Source organism: Podarcis melisellensis (genome assembly GCF_964234715.1).
Source record: "Podarcis melisellensis genome assembly, chromosome: 6".
Classification (NCBI taxonomy): domain Eukaryota; kingdom Metazoa; phylum Chordata; class Lepidosauria; order Squamata; family Lacertidae; genus Podarcis; species Podarcis melisellensis.
Window position 1 is genome coordinate 36,920,822 of NC_138538.1, and position 15,615 is coordinate 36,936,436.

Below are 15,615 nucleotides of genomic sequence, written 5' to 3' on the forward strand. Positions count from 1 at the left end.
CTGGTTGTTTTTTGGTTTTGTTTTATTCTGCATTTTGTCTTCTCATCTTGTATTTTTCTGTTGTGAATTGCCCCTGGGTCAAGGGCATTATTATTATTATTATTATTATTATTATTATTATTATTATTATTATTGACTAGCTCACTGCTTGTGAACTGAAGAAATGAGCCCCACTGCATTCAATGAGATGTAGTTCCAAGTACATCTGCCTAAGTTTGCAGCCTTAAAAGTTGTAGATGTGGGGCTGATGGCCTTAGTTAAGCCACTATTATCTCATTCTCAACTTAAGTTTCCTGTTTGTAATATGGGACGACCCACTACTGGCCTTGCCTTATGAGGCTGCTGTAAGGTGATGTGTGCGAAAGTCTTTGAACACACTGACATACTGTACTTTGTAAATGCTAGAAGAGAAACCATGTAGGAACCTGCGAGCCTGCGAGAGAGAACTTAGCCTCCTCTCTGCCCTATACCAAAGAAACGCAAAAGGTAGATAACGTTTCATTTCGTAGACACCAAGGCGATGAAGAAGATCAGCATGTCCCTAAGCTGTTCTAGTGGAACTTGCAGCAGCCATAAAAAGGGCTTGTTGCAGCGGTGAGAAAACCAGTCCTCTACCGCAGTTACTGCCAGACTCCGATTCCCATGATCCCCAGCCACGCCCAGGATGATGGGAGTTGCAGTCCAGCAACACTTCGGAGGCCACGGTTCCCATCCAGGGAGAGCGACTCGCACGCCCCTTCGCAGGTGGAGCCTGCCCCTTGGTTTCTCCTAACTCCCGACTGGCCGGATCTGCACAGCTGGGCGTCTCCTGCTTGCCGCCGGACTCGACCCGGGCAGGTCCGCGAGACCGGCGCTCTGCACATGCCCCGGCAGCGCGTCGACCCGCCGGACGCTGCCTCTTTAAGAGCCGCCGCCTACGCGGACGGTGCCCCTTGCTGCGAACTCAGCGTCCGCCTCCTCCGCTCAGGCGAGGGAAGCGGAAACGCCGCCCGCTCGCCCGGCAGGGCGCATGCTCGGGCTGGAACGGGGCGAGAGGTGAGTGAGGCGCGTGCAGAGGGCGGAGAGGCGGCAGCCCGGGAGAAGCGGCTGGCCGGCTGGCCGGCGTCGCTTCATGTTCCGGTAGAGGATCCTCCTGTGCACCTGAACTCCGACCCCGGTTGCTCAGGGAACCGAAGGAGATGCAGCATCCCTGTGCAGATAACACGCATAGCCGGATGCTTCATCAAGACACGCATTCACACATGCACACTCCCACCTAGCGGGAAGGGGATGCCGGGCGGGGAAGCAGGGCTAAGAGCACGTTCTGATAAGAGCCCCGAATTTCAGAATTAAGAAATTACCTTCAGGCGTGATCGCGACTTCGAATTCTTGCAGCTTTTCTCCTTTGCTACAGAAGTTTTATCTTTGGAGATTGCTGGCGAGTTCAACCCCAAGAAGGGGCTGCTTAATTCTGAAAGGCGTTGGGTCTAATAAAATGCTTTGGCTTAATGCACAAGCATTTCAATTTGGCTGCTGCTCGGGCATGCCTCTCTCTAGCTGCAGCTTCTCCTCCCAGGTAACTTTAAAAATTAGAATATAATAGGGCATTAGAACTATAGAATTGGAAGGGACCACAAGGGCCATATACTTTAATAATAATAATGATGATGATGATGATTAATATTTGTATGCTGTCCATCTGCTGGCTTGCCACAGCTGCTCTGGGTGGCTCTCAACAGAATATAACACGATAAAACACCAAACATTAAAAACTTCCCTAAACAATCTAGTCCAACCCCCTGCAATGCAGGAATCTTTAACCCAGTGCGGGGCTCGAACCCATGACCTGGAGATTAAGAGTCTCATGCTCCAGCGACTGAGCTATCCGGCCTGTAAAAACACTATTCATTTAAGTGTTTCAGAATTACAAACATGAACCGACCCAGACCCTGTGATCATCTGAGGCCCTTCTTCGTAGCGTCCCCCATGAAAGGTCTGGAGGGTGGCAGCAAGAGAAGAGGCATTTGCTGCGGTGGCTTCCTACTTACAGAATGCTCTCCCCTAGGAGGTTCATCTGGTGCCTTAGTTACATAACTTTAGGTGCTAAGCAAAAACATTGCTCTTCTCACAGGCCTTTGGCTAACTAAACAATCTATGGCCTGTTGAACTGTGTGTGTGGCAGGGGGTATTGTTTTTGTTTGTTACTATGTGCTTTTGGGTTTTGATACCACCCTATGATCCTCATATGAATGGCAGTACAATAGTACCTCGGGTTAAGTAATTCATTCCAGAGGTCCGTTCTTAACCTGAAGCACCACTTTAGCTAACGGGGCCTACTGCTGCCGCTGCGCCGTCAAAGCACGATTTCTGTTTGCACCCTGAAGCAAAGTTCTTAACCTGAAGAACTATTTCTGAGTTAGCGGAGTGTGTAACCTGAAGCGTATGTAACCTGAAGCGTATGTACCCCGAGGTACCACTGTAAAGTTAAAAGATCTAGTTAAAAAAACAAATGGAAGTTCATGTGCCCTGTCCTGTTTATATATGTTATGTGTACTAATTTAATTGTTTCCCCAAGTCCTTATCAACTCTTGAATAGCTAACAATAGTGGATGTGGCATACTTATCTCTTCCATCGCTGAGACTCCTGACCTCATATTAACAAGAGTCTCTACCCTTCCTTCCTTCTGTCTGTGTCACATGCATATATAATACACGCAGACGGAGGTTAATATTTAACGTTTAATGAAGTAGGCTTTGCTCCAGGAAAGCTTGTTGGTCTTTCAGGCGCCACCACACATTTTTTTGCAGGGGAAGTGAACCTAGACAATTCAGGTTTTAATGGTGAGATGCCTGTCTAAGTGGTTGATCTTAGGATGAAGTGGTGAATATTTTTATTGGTTGTTGGAAGGTGGGCTGCTTTGCTAGTCTTTGGTGCTGAAGTGGTGCAGAGAGCCTGCAGATGTGGTTTAGTCCTCAATCCCTTTTATAGCCCTTGTTACAGCAAGGCTGCTTGATCCGTTTTCATTTTTGTAATACCCGTTTTCCACTTCCAAGATGCAACTACTGTGGCTTAAATGAGGCCACATGTTCATGAAGCCTGAGTTCTACCATAGTTTCATCAAGACACTTCTCTCTTCCTAAAGATAAAAAGTGCACTGGTTGTTGTTACTTTAGCTATATTGATTGCTGTGATTTTTATTCCTAGAGCCAGGTTGAAGCAGCTGATGGTTAAAGGCCTGATGGCAATGAGGTGATTCAGTTCCCTAAGCAAACCCAGTCTAGGACTTCAACCCACAGGGTTAAGAATGGCCGAGCCCTTCCCTCAACTCCTCATCGCTGCAGCCCGCCAACACCTCAGAATCGGGAAGAAGAAAGTCTTATCCCGCTCAGCCTCCTTGAACCTCGCTGGCGAGATACTGGCTGTAGCCGCCGGCTTGAAGCCAGCTTTCCTGTACGATTACAATTCTGCTGGGACTTCTCAGATCCTAAGCTACGTTCAGCAGCTTCAGACCATCAATCCGCTTGGATGCCGGCTACACATTCTGAGCATAGCTGAAAATGTTCTGATTGTCAACTTGGGGCTGATGCTGCTGTGGTTGGAGACAATCTTGCTTAAGGACAACATCCCCTTTGTTGACGTTTCTGCTTCCAGGACATGCCCTAGCCTTTGTGATCTGGAAGACGTGGGTCTCATCAAAGTCCATCTGTCGGAGATACTCAATCATATTAAAGCCCAGGCAGCAGACACATCTCAGATGCTTTCCTCCAGTGCGGTCTTTTGCTCAAAGTGGAATCTATGCACTCTCTTTGGTGTCTTGCTGGGCTATCCTGCTGCTTACAGTTTCCCTGTTCAGAAGAGCTTTGACAATTGCCTTTCTCTGACCCCACTGAGGGTGTTCACTGTCCAAGCCACATTCTGCAAGATAAGCAATGATTTTAGAGTACGCTTTTACTCCTTCAGCATCCCAGAACTCTTGTATCCCGTCATGAAAATAGGCCTTGACGCGTGGTGCGAAAATCTCAAGGATGCTTTTAAAGCTCAGAAAGACTTTGCAGATCTTTGTATTACAAATGAAGTCGTTGCTCTGGCAGCAGTGGCCTTGTAAATGTGGGATGCAATCCAGACGAATGCAACAATTTTTCCTCACGCCATATTTGAGCAGTATTTTGGGGAGTGTGACTCACTGCTTAAGAAAAGGAAGTGGGGAAATGGTGCAGCTCTTATTCTGTTGGAGTCAGGGGTAGCCAATATGGTTCCCTCCAGATATTGATGGAATAAAGCTCTTCCTTGACAGGAGGCTCTCACTTGCAAATTTCTGTGGGTGTCTATACCCAGGCTCAGCATATATATAGAAGGTGGTATATAAAGCCTCATTTTGAAAGCCATCCTGCATTCAGTCTTCTCAAAATGAAGATCAGCCTGTCTGGTCTTAATTCTGTGAGGATCAGGATTAAATTGGCAAAATAAAAAATGAAGCCTTGTTAGAAATATTTCAGCTGTTTGTTTCTTTGTTTTTACGAGTCCCAACTCCTAGGCCTGGGATGGGGAAGCTGCAGTTCTTCAGCTGTTGAACTCCATCTCCCAGCCAGTGTGACCACTGGTACAGTCAAACCTCGGTTGTCGAATGTAATCCGTTCCGGCAGCCCGTTCGGCTTCTGAAATGTTCAACAATCGAGGTGCAGCTTCCGATTGGTTGCAAGAGCTACCTGCACTCAAGTGGAAGCCGTGTCAGATATTTGGCTTTCGAAAAATGTTAGAAAACGGGAGCATTTACTTCTGGGTTTTCAGTATTCGGGAGCCGAAACATTCCAAAATGGAGGCGTTCAAGAGCCGAGGTTTGACTGTATAGGATGATGGAAGTTGTAGTTCAATAACATCTGATGGGACATAGGTTCCCCAGCCTTGTCCTACATGGTCAGACAGCACATAGCTGGATTGTGGGTTTTGAGGTTTCCAAAGCTATGGGACAATTGTGTGATATTTCCATTCAAAACCCTCTGGAGGGTGGATGCATCAGACAGGCACTGTACTTTTTGTATTGTAGCCTTTAATTTTTTTAAAAAACATAATACAACAGCCAAATGAAGCAACAGACAAAGCCAAGCAGTCCAACAAACTTCTTTAGGAGATAGCAAAGTTCAAAATTATTTAAGAAATTAAAAACATGTTTGATACAAAAATAGTCACTCTCTGTAGACAACTCAGAATGCCCAAATGCAAAAACAGTAACATAAGCAAAACTAAAGGTAGGTTGTACTCAGGGTACAAAATTTATTAAGTAGGATACTACAGCTGTTGCCATCACTACCAGTAGTAGAGGAATCCAATGATCCTGCCATCTCTGGAAAAAAAAGAGAGAAATCTAATAAGATAAACAAACTAGGGTATAATGTGTCTCTGTAATTCCTCCCTCTATTCGATCAGCTACACTTACATCTCTCCTACACTTCCCTTTTGTATTTTATTCCAACAAAGTCTGTGGTTCTATTTGCATGGAATGGTGATATTAGTGAATCTTTGGGAGTTGAATATTTCCCCCACTTTGCAAAGACAACAAATGAGACTCACTGCATAGATGCTGAAGACTGATTAATTCAGAACTTATCATAAATAAAATACAAGAACTGCCAAAACCCACCACTCTAGTGAACCTAAAAGAGTTGCAGTTTCCTGTATCTTGCTGGTCCACGATGGTTGTCCTAGCGTTACTGTTTGAGTTTGTGCTGAAATCTAAGACCACTGACTCACATTTTGACCTGACATCATGGGTGTAGCTGGGAGCGGGGGCAGCTGCCCTCCCAAATCAATAAAAATAAAAATACGTTGCTAACTGCCCCCCCCCCCAAATCCTGGCTACGCCCATGCCTGACGTGGCACGCTCTATCAACAGACTATATCAACAGTATGAGGTAGCACAAAGGGGGCATTCAGAGTGAATTCCTACTTTGGTCTTTTTGCTCTGAGGGTGATTGATCTCATCTCGGCATTGCTGTAACTTGGCAAGGCAGCTGCGGTACTCGTCACTCAGAATCTCTAGCTCACAACGGAGATCTATGCACTGGGCAAGAAAGCAAATAAGTGTTTAGTATGGTGGTTCACTCTGGTTTTTTCAAATGGTTTTGAGGGCAGCAGTTACCAATAAGTTTAGTGTGGTGGCACCTTGAGCATCCCTGATTCTGAACCAGGGTGGTTAGTTCTACTGTCCTAAACCTGGCTTTCTCTCACACCTTACTTCACAGCACATTTAGGGCTTCCTTCACCATTGGCTAAAAACTTCCTTGTTGTTTCAGGCTATGAATAAGGTAAACGCAGCATGTAATGCCAGAAAATGACATTGAACTTGAATGAATTCTAGTTCCTAAAAATGTTATTGTGAATGAAGTGTATTGATACAAGTCTTCTTATCCTGGTGAACAGGCATGGGGGTTGAATTCAACAAAGTCATTGCACAAGCAGAACAACTTCCACAAGTAAGCTTTCCCCTGTAAACACCTGCCTGTTTTCTCCCCCATCCCTCCAGAGCAAGTTTGGGGTCCGTGTGCAGGGAGAGGGGAGAGGGAGAGTTTGCATTGCATTGCATGAGCAGAGACCTTTCCATTTGCACAATCGCTTTGTGGGATTCAATCCATGGTCTTCAAAAAGTATTCATTGTCAGCTGCTATTCATACAGTTTCCCCTAAGAAAGAAATGGTATCCGGTCTCTCCTCCTGACTCCAAGGCCTAGCAAACAGTGGGGTTTGCTGTTTCTACATTAATATTTGAACATGCATAGTGCAATTGGGTGTGAAGATGGTTCATGTGCCTTTGACATCACCTTAAGTTCAGAAGATTGGAGAATACCAGACATGTGCATCTATTTGTAGAAACTTTGGTTTGAAAAAATCTGGAGTTTCTAGTTATTGTGAAGCCTTTATTTTTAATAGCCCGAGTCTGTCCCTTGTTTTGTGTTTTTAGCTCTTAAAGCCAATTCATACAAGCATTCAAAGTAGGCACCAGAGAGCCACCTGAACAAACCACCTGTTATCTGCTGGCTGTCCACAACCAGCTAGTCAATAGTATGCAGCTGCCCTCCTGGGCAATATTTTTGCATGCTGTGTGCAGGATTTCAAAATGAATACAGATGGTCACATGAATCAGCAGTGATTTGTTTTCTTCAAGCTGACGTGTCCTAGGGAATCACAATTTGGAAGTCTACAAAGTTTGGAAGTTTGGTTGCTGTTCCATACATGTCCAGGAGGATGCTTGTTCCAAAACAGAAAGAAAACTTACACTGGATGTGGGTCATTAGGATGAGCTCTGATAGGAACATTGCTATGAATATTCATTTCACTGGATAGCTCAGTTGGTTAGAGTGTGGTGCTATTAACACCAAGGTTGCAGGTTTGATCCCCATATAGGACAGCTGCATATTCCTGTATTGCACAGGGTTAGACTAGATGATCCTCAGGGTCCCTTCCAACTCTACAATTCTATGATTTCTATAAAGCACAGAAACAACAATAACCTCTAAAAGCATCTAAGTCACCTTTCAAATGTCCCTTCTGCTCTCTTGTCACTCAAGTTGCATGTACTCAGAAAATACTCTGTTCCAGAAGGAAGCAATGATCTCATGAAGAAAATGTTCAGAACATTTAAAGACGGTTGAGAATGACTCCCAGCAGGATATGGAATATTTGCCAACAATCAAAATCTAACAAGGACTAGAATGTCCATTGTTCATATGTCTACAGCCTGTAATTAAAACTCCCACCTTTTGTGTGTCATAGATTTATGCTGCTAATAAAATATTTTACAATTGTGAACAGGTCCTTCTAAGAATCTTTTAATAAAATTGTAAACTTGTATATTTTTTGTTTCCTTGAACTATGGAATGCAAGGTGTTTGAAAACTCCGGATATGCAGGTAACAGGCTTACCTGTGTCTCCCTTACCTTTTGGCATGTTGCTTAGAGCAGTGTTAGAAACTGAGATATAAAAGCTAGGAGCTAAATGGCACCTTAAACCTAGGCTATGGGCACAATAATGGAATGTCTAGGCACACTTTTTTATAAGAATACAAAGCTGAAAATGAATGAACTGAAGCTAAAATATGTTCATCTTTTACATGGTCTAGTCCTTTCCTTGTCCACCCCGCTGAGGCTTCAGGGGGGAGGCAGAAAAAGGTCCTCCTTTCTTTCCACTCTGCAGTTTTAATCTGAAAACTTGAGCTCAGTACTGCACCCAGAGCTCAGAAACTGCTTGTGCTAATGAAATTCCCTGTCACAAAGTGTGCCCAGAACAATGGGAGTTTCGAATACTGGCTTAGAGCCAAACTAGACATGAGTGCAGTAGATTTAAATATGTTTAAATCTGGGGTATCCAGTCACAAGAGCAAAAGGAGGATGGAGGTAAAGTGTGTTAAATCCTCGTGTACCTGCAGCACAATCCATGTAGTCTGCATACTCCCAGTGCTTTCCAACTACAGGTGAGTCTGGCTGCGAGAAAGGCAGTGGAGGCAGGGAGCAGCAAGCAGAGGGAAGGTTCTTACTCAATACCCGAGTGCCTCTTTCACTGATAAACCCAGAATGCCACCACCATGGGTTGCATTCAACTAAGTTATACTCTAAGTAGCTCCAAAGAAATAGATAAACCGATGTTAGTCATTCCATTAACTTCAATGGGCCTACTCTGGCATTGAGTACTACAGTGATGTAACACAGGTTTGTCACTACCATGTCCAGTTCAAATGGGGACAGGAAAACTAAGGCCTGGGGGCCAAGTTTGTGCTATAGGCTGGGGAAAGTCCTGCAGATTGGATAGAACACTCATTCAGTGTTAACGTCTGAATGCAGATGCAACCAATGAGAAAAAGTGGCTGAAAGCAAGCCTTTCAAATCAATGTGCTTATTTTTATTATTTTTTAAAGAGTTTTCAACTGTCTGGTTATCAGGTATACACAATGAAATGATGCACACATAGTAGGTATCTGTTGCCATCCAGAGTTTTCAGATGTGCATTGGAAGGCATTTGAAAATAGAAGTTAATCTCCCAATGAGATCCTTTAATCTCATTAGCTGCTTGAGTCACTTCCTCACCTCTTTTTCCTTAGCTGAAAGCTGGGATGTCCTCTTTTGCAGCTGGTCCTCCAGGCTGCTTTCTCTCCCCCCTTCGTGGTCTTTGGACTGTTTGGTTCTGGCTGAGCTGAGTCCAGAGCTGCTAGCTACAGAACAAAATGGATATTTTCACAATTCTCTGAGCTATCTGGGAATCTCAGCAGGCATCACAGCACCAGTGTGCTCTCCTCTGTTTATACTTCATAGTTTATTTTTTTAAAATAAAAAAATCAGCAAAGCTGGACATCTCTCCCCAAACCTTATACTGTACTGTATAAAACATTAATGTCTCACATCGAATGTAACTGATCTGGAGAAAAAACCACTGAGTCTAGAGCTTGCCGATCAGAAGGTCAGTGGTTCGAATCCCCGCGACAGGGTGAGCTCCCGTTGCTTGATCCCTGCTCCTGCCAACCTAGCAGTTCGAAAGCACATCAAAGTGCAAGTAGATAAATAGGTACCGTTCTGGCAGGAAGGTAAACAGCATTTCTGTGCACTGCTCTGGTTCGCCAGAAGCTGCTTAGTCATGCTGGCCACATGACCTGGAAGCTGTACTCAGCTAGTAAAGCGAGATGAGTGCCTCAACCCCAGAGTCATCCGTGACTGGACCTAACGGTCAGGGGTCCCTTTACCTTTACCTAACCCAAGAAAATCTTTAATAAAAACTACTTTGAAAAACAAAAACAAAGTGGACATCAACGTTTGAGCAAAAATCATTTATTGTACAAGAAGCTTGCTCCAATAAAAGCTTGCTCCAATAGATACAGCTTCATGCCAACAGAGGAGAAAACTTCTAACATATATATATATATATATTTCAAGCAGCCTTTTGCAGACCAGTAACAATACACGCTATGTGTAATGCTTTTATTTGTGATTCTTAATCTGAGAGCGCACATAAAACTAGAGTCTAGATCCAGTCCTATCCTGCGAGGAGTGGTTCTTAGAGTACCAGTCACAAAATCCCAGATGCCCAGAAGTCCCACTACTAGTTTAGATGAGTTCTTTGCATCTCATCTTCATGAACTGGACTGATTCTGCATCCCATCTGCAAATGGAAGAAACCAGAGCAGATCATAATGCAGAATGTTTGCATGAACCAATTGCTTCTCTCTTTCCACACTGCTTTTCTGTCTCCAACACTCGATTCAGTTCTTCACGAACAATTCAAACAGTTGCATAGGTGTTGCAAACAGTTGCAGACCGCATAGACTGTACTGGTGCTGCAACAACCCCTACTTAGTCTAAAGGACAAGCAGGGAACCAGCACACACTGAAAGAACCTGTGCACTTATTATGGTGGGTTAGGTGCACATCCTTAAATAACTTGCCACCTTATCCTGCCAGCAGGTATTTTGGACTTGACTTGGGACTGAAAAAAATGCTCGTCAGTTGCTCCAAGGGTAGATCTGTTGAAAACCTGAGCAATGCTGTCTCTTTTATTCTTTTGGTAATCAAGTAACCATGGAGTTCTGAGAAATTAAATAAAATCTCTTGATCTTTGGTAGTTTGAATCATCAAATGTGTGCACTTCACAAGTTATGATTGGGGACAGCTGGCTCCTTTGCAAGTAGGAGTTAACGTGGGAGCACAAATTGCAGCTATTTTTGCAAAGATCAATGTATACAACATTTTCCTGCCTGTGCACCACATGTTCAAATGCTCCGTGTGGTGTACATGAGAAGTACATGTTATTTGCCAACATGGGAGTTGTGGTCATATGCAAAAATCCTCTTGCACAAAGCATCCTTCATTATGTCATCCCTTACTGGGCACTCTTTCAATGACACAACCTATTATTAAACATAATCAGAAAACTATTGCCACATTCAGATGTACAGCTGGCAACACCCTCTTCCTGTCCCTCTCCACAAGTGACTGTAGCAAAGGAAAACAACTGTAAAAATTGAAGTATACAGTAATTATCTCTGTACTCTCAAATATTTACACTTTTATAGGAACCAAATGAATTATACCCAGAGGGATTTTAAATAGGGCTATTATACCATGAAGCACAATGTGTGAACGCTCTCTTTGTGGTCCTGCATGTTCACTGTCAATTTCTTTGGATCGCTATGATTTACTTACTGTGCAAATGTTTAATTGTTGCCTCCAGCTGTAGCTTATCTCTTTCTTCACTTCGCAGCTTGCCTGAAATTAACAAAATCATTCAGGAACAACACAGTTGACTCCATGCAGGGCTTTTCCTTTTCCCAAACAGCAGTATTTGCCACCACAGGTGAGAGTTGTATTCAGGTGGGACTCATGCTTTAGCCCACTGAAATTGAGGAGTCAGCACTACACTGTGGTTTTGCAATTTGTAAATGTTTTCCTTTTACTGAAACTAGAGGAATAAATAATGTGTTATTGCCGCTGCTCAGATGGGGAAAACAGATCTACACATTACGTACCTTGTTTGGTATTCCTCAAGCAGCTCCCAGCACAAACAGAAATAGGATCCACGTTTCCCCAAAAGTTTTTTTTTCCTGAGGAAGTGACCTGACCTTGACTTCTTGTACATTGCCTGAATATATTTTACATGGCAGGCTGTATATGCATATTCGAAACAAAAAATAAATACCCACATGTTCAGGGAGGTATGCAGTACAATCGTCCATATGACTGAATGCATACAGAGAATTGCTTGCTCACAAACATCTCTATCCCAGCATGTAGAAAGCTAGCACTTTTGGTAAGAAGTATCCTCAAGTCTAGCTTCCAAGCTAGACATTAGAGTCATCTTTCAGACAAGCAATCTACTCTGCCCATTCAGAGGAGGTACAGCTGTGTCACTTGTTTCTCACCAACATTTGAATCACCTTCTTCCCCCTAAAAATAACTGACTGAAACCTAACAGTTGACACTATGCTCAAAACAGCAGGTTAGTTCTAAGAGTCATGTATTTATTTATTTTTGGAAACTTGTAACTTTTCATTTTCCTGCTCTGCCTAAGACCCAGATCAGTCAGCATCCAATCTCCTGTTTCCTCTACAAATGTCTTACCTTCCACTACACTGAGACACTCAATTGTGACCTTGTAGTCTTCCTGCAGATTATTAATTCTGGAATAGAGCTGGGCACGTTCAGTCTCAGAGCTCTGCAAGGCTTGGTGCAGCTGAAAGTTCTGGTTGTCGGACCACTGCAGGTAGCAAACAGCCGCAATAACAAGGAACTGGTTAGCAAAGAAATAACTAGAGAAAGGCTTGTGGGAATTATTGTGGCGTGGTGAGGTGGAGGCACTTACCTGACATTCCAGCAGGTGAGCAGTTGCTGCACACCAGGAGGGAGATGGGAAAAGGAACAAGGTGGCAAGTGGGGGGATGGTGTGGTGCAAGCGCAGCAACAGAAGCCCCAAACTGGCCTCCTGTGCTGGCATAATGAGTCACTATTCTCAGCACAGCAGCTATGAACTAGACCATCACATTCAGGATGAGGTCTAACATGGGCCCAGGATGCTTAAAGGATCATTGTCTCCCATCCTTCATCCTGTCTGCTCCATAAGATCAGAAGGAGAGGCCATTCTCTGTGTCGCAACTAGGATATGGGTATGGCTGATGACAACAAGAGATAAGACCTTTTCAGGGACTGCTGCACTGACACTTTGGAATACCATAAAATGCAGATGGCCCCTTCTCTAGTTGTTGTTTTAGGATGGCGATTCATTTTTTGGTTATGTGTGATGCTTTTGCCTACTAAGCAGGGCTTTTTTCCAGCTTGAACACACCTCTCTAGGCTGCTGTGGCTGTGGTGGGCGTTCTCTCTAAAAAAAAAAAAAGGTCAACAAGTTCCTGCACCTCTTTTTCTAGAAAAAAAAATGCCCTGTTGCTAAGTATTATCTGAGGCTATTTTTACCACTGATCTCTGTTGCTCTTAATGCTGCATATTTTATGTATTTTTATTATTGTTTTAATATTGTATTGTGATTTTTAATGGTTGTAAGCTGTCCTGAGAGGTGCATGGGCATTAAAAGGGCAGGTCAGGGGTAATATAGGTTGAGCAGTAAATGTGTATAACAACTATCCATTGCACATATTCAGGCCTCAAGCACATAATCTGCCTGTGAATAGAGAATTGTGCACCTTTCCCAGTCATTATACATGGTCGCCAACAGGTCTTCAGAAATGTACATATTGTTTTATATGTAGATTATATTTTCCAGTATTAATTTTTTTTAAAAAAACACACCATGTATCAACTGAAATTTGTACAGTCTCCGTTCATTACGCATGCTATCAACAGGCCCTGGGAAATATGCATATCTGCAGTGAATTTTATACATTCTCCAGTCAACACGCATAATCCCCAGCAGGCTTTGGAGAATGTGCATTTCTCAGCGACAATTTGTTCATTCTCTGGCCATGATTCACCCTCTCAAGAATCCTGTGATGTTAGCCACTATTATTCCCTTTTTAAATTCTGACTTTGAGAACTGATTGCCAGACTTGCTGCTGTGCAAGGGAAGGTGGTCTCACAGAAGGACAAGGAAGCTACCTGAAGTTTGTTCTCCAGGACATGAAGATTGTTTTCCAGTTCAATGTGCTTGTCAGTCAGCTGGCTCCAGTCTTCGTTTAATGTGTTGTAGTGTTCTTTCCAGAGGGCACAGTCTTCTTCTGCAACAGCTAGGGCTCTCTAGGAGGAACATGGTCACATGTAAGGGTGAAAGTCAACAAGCATGCCTTCTCAAGAGTGACAAAGCGACAAAGGGAGCAGGTGGCGTGGATAAAGCAAGCTGTGATCTCCATGACTTGGGATGGGAACTCAAGAGGACAGCTGTGTCAGGTGGCAGGACTAGAGCCAACAGGTGGAGATGGCATGGAAATGAAACTCCCTAACAGTGTCCCAGGAGGAGCTGGGCTCTCTCCTTTGTTGAGGAAATTTAAGCAGAGGTTAGGAGGCTCTCAGGCATGCTGTAGTTCCAGGCTAGCTGAGGCTCTAAGGGCCACACTGTCTCATTCTGGCCCCGCCACAGGCCATAGGTCAGCAGTGGAGGTGGCCACAAAGTGGAGGTGGCTAACTCACAGTCTTGTACATACATGCACAGAGCACAAGTCTCTCTCACACAGAGGCAGGCACAGAGCTCCTCTTCTGATTGATACAGATCAACAGAGGAGCAAGGGAAAGCTTTCCTCCCCATTCTAGCACTGGGCAGGGCCCATCCTAGCACCACAATATCACTGGCCAGAGATTCCGCTACTGCGGCTGTATGGAGGGGTGGGAACAGACCAAGCCCACAGGCCTCCTAATATAGGAGTGCACTGGGCTAAATTACTTCCACGATTCTGTGATTCAACCTGCTGTAGATGGAAAACACCACATTCATTATAACACATTGGAACTTCCCTTCCATCTCTTCTGCCCCTCCCAAAAAAATGTTCCTGGGGTTTCCCAAGAGGGTAGAGAAGTTCTGTCATGCAACTCAATCATCATCTTCTTTCTGTCTGCATTTATTTGCTTGTGTCACAATAACTGATCTGTCCCTGAGATTTATGGATGTGGATACCTTAGGCTAACCTTAATCCTCTCCCCACTGCTGTTTTCCTTCAAGATGTGTGCTATTAAAGAGAGCTTCAGGCATTTGCTATTTTCAAATTTACTTCCAGAAATACTATCTGGCAACCTCAGAAGCAAGAGGGGAATCATCATCACATTGCCCCTACTTCTCTGCAACAAAGCAGCAGTTGATATTTTTGCCTGAAGGAGAGCTGGATGAAACAAAAGCTCAAACATTTCCGTCAACAGATCTTGCTCCACTAGCAATCTTCTATTTTATGCCATATAGCTTTCCATATGGTGCCATCTAGTGGGGATGTGAAGGGCCAATCCAGATAATACATTTAATATTTGATCACATTTATGTATCCTTCATTCTTTCCAAAAACAAATAGCACAAGCAGGTCTCCAAACTGGACTAGGACAATGTGGAGGAAGGAAGCGAAGTCTTCCCTTATACCAGAGGAAGCCAATGTGGTTCCCTCCATATATATTTTTCTTGGACTATAACTCCCATCAGCCAATCATGAGCAATGGTAGAGAGTGATGGGAGTTGTAGTCCAAAAAATAAAAATCTGGAGGGAACCACATTGCAACCCCTGCTCTATATGATAAATTCCCAATGAAAAATTACCCTCTAAAACTGCTGTAGAAAATAGCTGCTCGAAAGGGCAAGAGGGATGAGGCCTTTTTCTCTTTGTGAGATGGTGCATGAGGACTAGGTTAACTCTCCTCCCCATGTGGCTGCTGGACAACCAGTTTTCAAAGACATAAAAGGTCTGCAATGTGGCCAGTCACTGTGCACATGTGTGTCTGTGTTAGTTATTATGTCGGGCTCTATTTGGGATCTGTAGAATACTGAAGCTTTGCTGAAAATTAATTCAAATGATTGAAAGATGCATTCATTTATTAATGCGGGATTTTATTTAGAGCTTTTCTCTCCTTTGTGCAGTATTGTATACTGCTAACAGAACATTTAAAAATAAGTACAGTAAGATGCCTTGGTTGTGTTCACAGTCCTGTTTACTGTGCACACGTCATTCCAAGCACTGGG

At 43.8% G+C, this 15,615-nt stretch overlaps 2 protein-coding genes and 1 long non-coding RNA gene across 12 annotated transcripts in view; 2 read left to right on the forward strand and 1 right to left on the reverse strand.

Moving 5' to 3' along the window:
- The first annotated feature begins 943 nt into the window (after window positions 1-943).
- LOC309372726 (UPF0739 protein C1orf74 homolog) lies at window positions 944-4,411 on the forward strand. Of its 2 annotated transcripts, none has more exons than XM_081916536.1 (2): window positions 944-1,035; window positions 3,185-4,411. In XM_081916536.1, the coding sequence occupies exon 2, from the start codon at window positions 3,285-3,287 to the stop codon at window positions 4,083-4,085; it is 801 nt and encodes a 266-aa protein (XP_081772662.1). In that variant the 5' UTR covers window positions 944-1,035; window positions 3,185-3,284; the 3' UTR covers window positions 4,086-4,411. The 2 variants fall into 2 exon arrangements, with proteins under 2 accessions (XP_081772662.1, XP_081772663.1); XM_081916537.1 differs by lacking the exon at window positions 944-1,035 and adding an exon at window positions 1,067-1,119.
- A 58-nt stretch (window positions 4,412-4,469) lies between these two features.
- On the forward strand, window positions 4,470-5,617 carry LOC309372731. Its single transcript, XR_014169650.1, has 2 exons — window positions 4,470-4,767; window positions 4,800-5,617. It is a non-coding gene; the product is annotated as an uncharacterized lncRNA (long non-coding RNA).
- The window catches only part of TRAF3IP3 (TRAF3 interacting protein 3), a 34,485-nt gene continuing 23,629 nt past the window's right edge, over window positions 4,760-15,615 (reverse strand). For 8 of the 9 annotated variants that reach the window (XM_081916541.1, XM_081916540.1, XM_081916539.1 and 5 more), the window contains exons 11-16: window positions 13,563-13,700; window positions 12,075-12,210; window positions 11,160-11,222; window positions 9,054-9,178; window positions 5,925-6,038; window positions 4,760-5,321 (exon numbers count right to left, since the gene is read on the reverse strand). In XM_081916541.1, the coding sequence (XP_081772667.1) occupies window positions 5,238-5,321; window positions 5,925-6,038; window positions 9,054-9,178; window positions 11,160-11,222; window positions 12,075-12,210; window positions 13,563-13,700 (660 nt within the window). In that variant the 3' untranslated portion in view covers window positions 4,760-5,237. Of the gene's footprint in view, window positions 5,322-5,924; window positions 6,039-9,053; window positions 9,179-9,772; window positions 10,120-11,159; window positions 11,223-12,074; window positions 12,211-13,562; window positions 13,701-15,615 lie in introns of those variants that run through there. The other variant, XM_081916546.1, reaches the window with a different exon arrangement.